The sequence below is a fragment of the Acanthochromis polyacanthus genome, chromosome 14 (genome assembly GCF_021347895.1).
Source record: "Acanthochromis polyacanthus isolate Apoly-LR-REF ecotype Palm Island chromosome 14, KAUST_Apoly_ChrSc, whole genome shotgun sequence".
NCBI classification, from domain to species: domain Eukaryota; kingdom Metazoa; phylum Chordata; class Actinopteri; family Pomacentridae; genus Acanthochromis; species Acanthochromis polyacanthus.
In genome coordinates this window covers 6598474-6605883 of record NC_067126.1, presented here as the reverse complement: position 1 = coordinate 6605883, position 7410 = coordinate 6598474, and the positions used below count along the sequence as shown (strand labels likewise).

Genomic DNA, 7410 nt, shown 5'->3' with positions numbered 1-7410 from the left:
GTGCTGATGACGGTCAGGGCTCCATGCAGACATTTTTCCCTTTTTCCAATTCAGTTGAGGGTTATGACGTTGAGGCCAGGGATAGCTCAGGACCAAAGGGGGTTCAGAAAGATTGATGACACAAAAGGTTATTTTCTCATGATGGTTATCAGCCGCAATTAGATCAACAGGTACAGTCTTCTGTGTCACCTAGGCTAGACGAAGGCCATTTCAGGCTCTGGCAACTAATGGTTGATCGAAGGGTACTGTAGGAATTCAAAGTTCTGTAACTAAATTGCTATCAAGCAAGCATTCTTGCTCCAGAATCCACTGGTGCAGAAACAGGCAGGGACTCGGACCTCCAGCAAAGGTGGTCTTGAGCTGAAACCATTGTGGGGATGATGTAGAGGTGTGGCTCACCAGGAACTCCCCACCTTCTGATGAGCCAAATCTTTTGATGGACGTCGAGGACAAACATCAATGCAATGACCTGATATCCCACAGGACAAACAGTCAAGCAGCTCTCCAATGTTCCTTCTCCTCAAGAGTTAGTTTAGCCCAGCCAAGTTGTGTAGGTTCGGGTTCGGCAAGGGAAGAGGATGGCAAGTGAACTTGGGTTAGCGGAAGCATCCCTGGTGGCCCTCCACAGAACCGGGACTTTTTCTCATGGTGTCGTTCTCACAGGCGATTATCGAACTTGATAGATAAATTCATGCACTGCTCTGAAGAAGATGTCTCATCACTCATGGCAAACTCGTCTTTAAGGACCTCCTGCAGGCCCTTACAGAAAACACCACGGAGTGCTTCGTCATTCCAGCCAGTCTCTGAGACCACGGTGCTGAATTCTACTGCATATTCAGTGACACTCCGGGGGTTTTGGTGTTGTGTCAACAACCGGGCGGCCGCATCGATGCCGCAAACTGGGTGGTCAAAAATCTTCTCAGACACAAAAGCAGCATAGGCATTACAGATGGGGGAGTGTTGTTCCCATAACCCAGTTCACCAGTCCCTAACAGTACCAGACAATAAACTCACTAAATATGCAATTTTAGCTCTGTCAGTTGTATAAGATCGGGATTGTAAATCGAACATGAGAGCAACTTGCGTCAAAAAGTCCTGACAACAGCCAAAATCCCTATTGTAACGTTCTAGCACAAGAACATGTGGTTCTTTAGACGGAACAACCTGACGAGTGATCGGAGCAGGTATGACCACAGGAGCGAAAGACGAGGGTCGACCAGCCAACTGTGTTACTCTTCCTGTGAGAGTGGATAGTTGATTATAGAGAATAGAATAGAATAGAACTTTATTTGTCATTGCAACAAGTACAAAGAAATTGCAAAAGCCCTTCAGTCAGTGCAAGACAGTGTAAGAAATACGATAAAAGGTGCATTGAACGACATGAGGTAGTTATAATATAAGAGGTAGTGGTGTATATTGCACATTTCACATTAACAAAGGCTATTAGCCTTTGTTCAGGACTCTTACTGCTGTTGTGTAGAAATTGTGAACCGGTTTGTCCTTTCAGTGATTGACCTGTACCGCCTGCCTGACGGTAACAGATTAAACATGTGGTGTCCTGGGTGAGAGGGGTCCTGGATTATTTTTCCTGCCTTTCAGAGGCAATGGGAGCGGTGCAGCTCTTCAAGTGTGAGGAGAGGGCAGTCTGTGATGTTTTGGGCCACCAGGCGGCCAGGCAATTTCTCAATTGTCCTTCGACCTTCAAAAAATTCCTGGATCCAGACGGTGATTCGGATCACCTCCAAAATCTAATCGATTCTTACTCGTGCTCTTCCGGACATCCTGTAAAAATGTGGTGAAAATCCGTCCATGACTTTTTGAGTGATCCTGTTAACAGACAGACAGACACACAGACAGACACACACACACACACGGACACGCAGACAGACAGACAGACAAACGGCATGGCGGAGGTATGCGCTCTCCGAGTGCTTTTCTAGTTTTACAGTGAAAAATGAGTCCACAGTGAGTACAAGTGTGACAGGAGCAAAACATAAATAAACTAGAAAAGCACTCGGAGAGCGCATACCTCCGCCATGCCGTTTGTCTGTCTGTCCGTCTGTGTGTCCGTCTGTGTGTGTGTGTGTGTGTGTGTGTGTGTGTCTGTTTGTCTGTTAACAGCATAACTCAAAAAGTCATGGCGGCCATCTCTAAATAGGGTATATGCCCGAGCTTGACTGACGTACTTCCGCTAGATTCTCAGACAGCGTAAACACTTCCGGTCACTCGTGTAGCTGCAGAGTAGCTATGGCGTTCTTCAGAGGCTCGCTCCAGGATCTGCCCATAATAATGATTAACGACGCAAGTCGTATTATTCAAGCATTGACAAGAGCCGCATCGAGTAAAAAAAGCAAGGGATTCCAACTTTACGTTACAAGCTACATTCACAAGTACCGAAACTGTGTTGTTTTTAGCATTAGCTAGCATACGTCGGAGATTTATCACGATAATCAGGGTTACATATTCATAATAATGACATTCCAAGTAACGTTACAAGGATCATCACTACTTTAATGTTATAGCTACTGCAGGCTTAACATATTGAGACTAGATGGAGGATAGATTTTTTTAAAAATGAAACTGCACCGAGTGGTAAATAGTACTTCAGCGGAGCATTGTTGTGTTCCGCTGTGTCAGGCATCCAGTCGATATAATTCTGTTCTCAGTTGTCACTCTGTGCCTGCTGATCCCGAGACGAGAAGAAAGTGGAAAGTTGCTATTCGCCGGGACAACTTCACGATCACCGACCGTACCCGGGTTTGCAGCCGGCATTTTACTCCGGATGATTTCCGTGACACAGCAGGGCAGCGGCTCTTGAAGAAAGGAGTTGTGCCCTCGCTGTTTGAATGGAACTCTTTTTTCTTACCCCCACAAAGACCGGGGGTTTGGCAGAGAACAGAGGGACCGGCAGTAGTGGCGGTGGACTCGGAGCCCGAGGATGCACCGGAGGAGGCAGCAGCAGCGAGCATAAATTCTGCTGGTCACCATGACTACGCCTCTCCTAAATCCTGCAGTGGTTGATCTTGCTCTGGAGGAAAATAGATCACTCCTGCAGTAGCTATAACATTAAAGTAGTGATGATCCTTGTAATGTTACTTGGAATGTCATTATTATGAATATGTAACCCTGATTATTGTGATAAATCTCCGACGTATGCTAGCTAATGCTAAAAACAACACCGTTTCGGGTCTTACCTTGGTACTTGTGAATGTAGCTTGTAACCTAAAGTTGGAATCCCTTGCTTTTTTTACTCGATGCGGCTCTTGTCGATGCTTGAATAAAACGACCTACGTCGTTAATCGCTATTATGGGCAGATCCTGGAGCGAGCCTCTGAAGAACGCCATAGCTACTCTGCAGCTACACGAGTGACCGGAAGTGGTTACACTGTCTGAGAATCTAGCGGAAGTACGTCAGTCTAGCTCGGGCATATACCCCATTGGAGAGAGAGCTTCAAAAAATTCCTGGATCCAGACGGTGATTCGGATCACCTCCAAAATCTAATCGATTCTTGCTCTTGCTCTTCTGCAGCCTAGCCATGCTAGATCCCATGTTTCTGACGGCACAAGGGTCTAGGGAAGCTCGACAGGGAGGGAGGCGGGCTAAAAGGTTGTCTATCAAATCCCTCTGCAGCAATTGGGCAGGTATACAACCAATCAACGCAATGAATAGGCTGACGTGGTTCCGAGAGCACCGGCGGATTGAGTGGCTAAGTCCCATTAGCTTCCCAACCAGCGGAGCTGCGGAGCCAACTGGAATATTAAGGATTTGCCATATCCCGTCGGCATAAGTCCAAATACGTCTTTCTTCTCAATGAAACACTTAAGTGCCGTCCTTTGTTTATCTTTCAAGCTGAATTTTAGCTTCAAATCTTGAAGGGCTGTGGCCAAAGCCGAGTCGAAAGATAACTGTTTATTGTGCGCCGGTTGTTTCTGTCAGAATCGTCGCGCCTCTGTCGTCACTTCGTTACGCCCGCCTTCTGACTCTACACTTCATGGTGATTGGTCTGGCCAGTTTTAGGAGAATCCAGCTTCGAGCCTTATGGAGGGTAACTAGACCCTCCCTGGCAGAGAATTAAATTCGTTGCCGTGGGTTGTCTAGCGCGGCTAGGCTAGCTCTTCCGGACATCCTGTAAAAATTTGGTGAAAATCCGTCCATGACTTTTTGAGTTATGCTGTTAAAAGACAAACAGACAGACAGACAGACAGACAGACACACACACACACACAGACGGACACAGACAAACTCCGGTGATTACATAACCTCCTAGCGGAGGTAAAAAATTAAACATTGTCAGGTAAAGGAGGTTGAATGATGGTGTTGCGTCAGGCCTCCAGAGCAGAGATCCTCAGTGGACGAAGAAGCAACCTGATAAAAAACCTCCCTCACACTTGTTTCTAGAAGAAGTGTAGCAGTCACTTTCCAAATTCAGGTACGTGCACTTCAATATAACAGGTAGTAACCGTTCTCTGTCATTCATGTACACTCTGTCTGTTTCAGGATTTAGATTTTAACGGCATTAATGGATGATGAGTTAAATGTTACTCATATAAAACTTGGTGGGTTTGTGGAAATGGACAAATACAGATATCTTTATTTTATAACTATGTTTGCAGTATATATTCTGATAATCTGCAGTAATTTTACTATTGTCTTCCTGATCTGGATTCACAAGAACCTCCATGAGCCCATGTATGTTTTCATTGCAGCTTTGCTACTGAACTGTGTCCTTTACAGCACGACGGTTTACCCAAAGCTTCTGACTGATTTCTTATCTAAAGAACAGATCATTTCATATCCTGCATGCCTCTTTCAACTTTTTGCATCTTACTCTTTAGGTGGTTCTGAATTCTTGCTCTTATCAGCGATGGCCTATGACAGATATGTGTCTATATGCAAACCTCTGCAGTATCCAACTATCATGACAAGAAATGCTGTGACTGTTTTCCTGATTTTGTGCTGGATTGTACCTGCCTCTCACATTGCAGTCCAAACCATACTGAGCGCTAAAGCAAAACTGTGTGACTTCAATTTAAATTCAGTATTTTGTAACAATGCAATCTACAGACTTCAATGTACTGCATCAAGAACAATTCATATTTTTGGTGTAGTTTGTTTACTGGATCTCGCAATACTCCCTCTGCTCTTCATAGTTTTTACATATGCAAGAATACTTGTAATATCCTATCGAAGCTGTAAAGAAGTCAGAAAAAAAGCTGCTGAGACCTGTTTGCCTCACCTGCTGGTATTAATCAGCTTCTCATTTTTGATTGTATACGATGTGAGCATAGCTCGATTGGACGCTGATTTTCCAAAAACTGCACGTTTGATAATGATGCTACAAATAGTTCTGTATCATCCTCTGTTTAATCCGTTTATATACGGGCTCAAAATGAAAGCAATTTTTCAACACCTCAAAATGCTGTTTTGCAAAGCCCAAATCATCAAGACTGATTTCTAATGTGGAATCACTTTTACTGCTGTTGTGAAACAAAATATCAGAACAACTTTCATTCTGATTGTTTTTCTGTGTATTTTACAATATTTTAACTGTCATGAAATTAATTGGTAAATATTAACCCTGTGCCTTTCTGCATTAGTATAATTGACTGTGCCTGTATTAATAAAGTGCATATTGATCACAGGATGAACATTTCAAAGTGTATTTGTTTAAATTTACAATTCCATGATATAGTAAAAATTATAATAATGCAGACATTAATGTTTCAGGTCTTAAGAAAACTAAAGGTGAACATGTTATTGTACATAACAGAATTTGTTTACCTTACACCAAGCGCTTTACTGTCTACTCCTGCACATGATCATTTCAGACAAATTCCTCATTTTTATAGCAAGCTGTGACTTTTAAACCCAACAGCTGGAAGAATTTGTCAGATTTTGTGTATAAAGCACAGACAAACTTGGGCCTGTTTCACGAAGCAGGTTCACTTAAAACTCTGAGTTTCTTAACCCTGAAATGAGGGAAACTCAGAGTTTTCCGTTTCACAAAGCGAGGTAACTTAACCCTGAGACAGAGGGGTAACTCGAGCCTGTTTCACAAAGAGGGGTAACTTCAACTCTCGGTCAGTTACCGCAGTAACAGACTCTATGAGTTGAACCTGGTCGGCAGCAGGTTTATCTGAGAAAACCTCGAGTTTCTCTCTGTCTCCGCCCTCTTTCAGCCACACACGCTGTTTCATTTCCTCATTCATTCAGTCAGTAAGCGAGCGAGTTTTGGCGTAAAACAGCTTTTATTAACGATCCAGTGAATAAAGGAGCAGCATTACTGCACAGATAATTAAATATTCATCGGTAGATTGTTATCAGACCGAGCATAAATGTTCTCGCGTTTCCGGACAATTATCGGTTTGAGCGGTACCGTTTCGTAATCGTTTTAAGTCCATAATCTACATAAACAACCTAATCCGTCCTTACATTTACATTACCAACCAGTCATGCTCTCACATCCAGCAGATATTGTGTGTTGCACTGCGGTTCTTTGCAAATGGAAGTTTTTATATAATGTCGGAAATGCAGAGTAAGACAACTGTATGGAGAACAGTCAGAAAAGTTTTCCTGGCTCTGAAACGACTTTTACTCGTCATTGTGGACATAAACCTGTCAGAACATAAAGGAGGAGTTCCACAGGATTGCAGGTGAATGATGTAGAGATCTGTTAAATTCATTTTAAATCATATTCTGTTAATGACATTGTGCTGCAGCCTCAGACTGGGATTAGTCATTTTAATTTCTTTTAGGATTTCCCAGTGTGATTGGCTGCATAGATGCACACACACATCCCCATCACAGCTCCCTCACATCATGAACAGGAAGTCCATTCACAGCATAAATGTGCAGGTAGGCTACAGGTAGACTGACGACTGTTTCTAAATGTTAAAGACTGCATCATAGTTCAACATCTGTCATTCTCTGCACTGTCCAGATCATATGTGATGCTGCATACATCATTTCTAATGTGGAGGCCACGTGACCTGGGTCTGTTCATGACTCCAGGATTTATGGAGAGTCTAACCTGAGCAACAGACTGCAGCGTGGTCAGCAGCCTAAAGATTTTCACAATAGAATTCTCTTGTCTCTCTCCTTTAATATGCTCTGATGTATCCACTATACATTACAGGAGAGTTTGATGGCCTTCTGCTGGGTGACAGGGGTTACCATGCCAACCCAGGCTGATGACCTCATACCCTGACCCTGAACCAGGCCCCCAACAGAACTTCAACCGGGCTCACTGCAGGACCAGAGCCCGGGTGGAGATGACCATAGGCCTGCTGAAAGCCCGTTTCCAGAGCCTACGTCTCCTCAGGGTGACCCCTGAGAGGGCCTGTGATATTACTGTGGCATGTGTTGTTCTTCATAATATTACCACTATTAGAGGAGAGCAACACCCTGCC

General features: G+C 43.8%; 1 protein-coding gene and 1 long non-coding RNA gene across 2 annotated transcripts in view; both read left to right on the top strand.

Moving 5' to 3' along the window:
- Window positions 1-4520: 4520 nt before the first annotated feature.
- LOC127537250 (olfactory receptor 4N2-like) lies at window positions 4521-5459 on the top strand. The gene has a single exon (XM_051959397.1). The coding sequence runs from the start codon at window positions 4521-4523 to the stop codon at window positions 5457-5459; it is 939 nt and encodes a 312-aa protein (XP_051815357.1).
- A 1471-nt stretch (window positions 5460-6930) lies between these two features.
- LOC127537186 (uncharacterized) overlaps window positions 6931-7410 on the top strand; it is a 624-nt gene continuing 144 nt past the window's right edge. The window contains exons 1-2 of the long non-coding RNA XR_007946806.1: window positions 6931-7053; window positions 7137-7410. The exon at window positions 7137-7410 is cut by the window's right edge and continues 144 nt beyond it. This is a non-coding gene — a long non-coding RNA (uncharacterized LOC127537186). The remainder of the gene's footprint in view (window positions 7054-7136) is intronic.

Coding starts and splice junctions, on each gene's coding strand:
- LOC127537250 (XM_051959397.1), top strand. CDS start 4,521: ATGGATGATGAGTTAAATGTTACTCATATAAAACTTGGTGGGTTTGTG.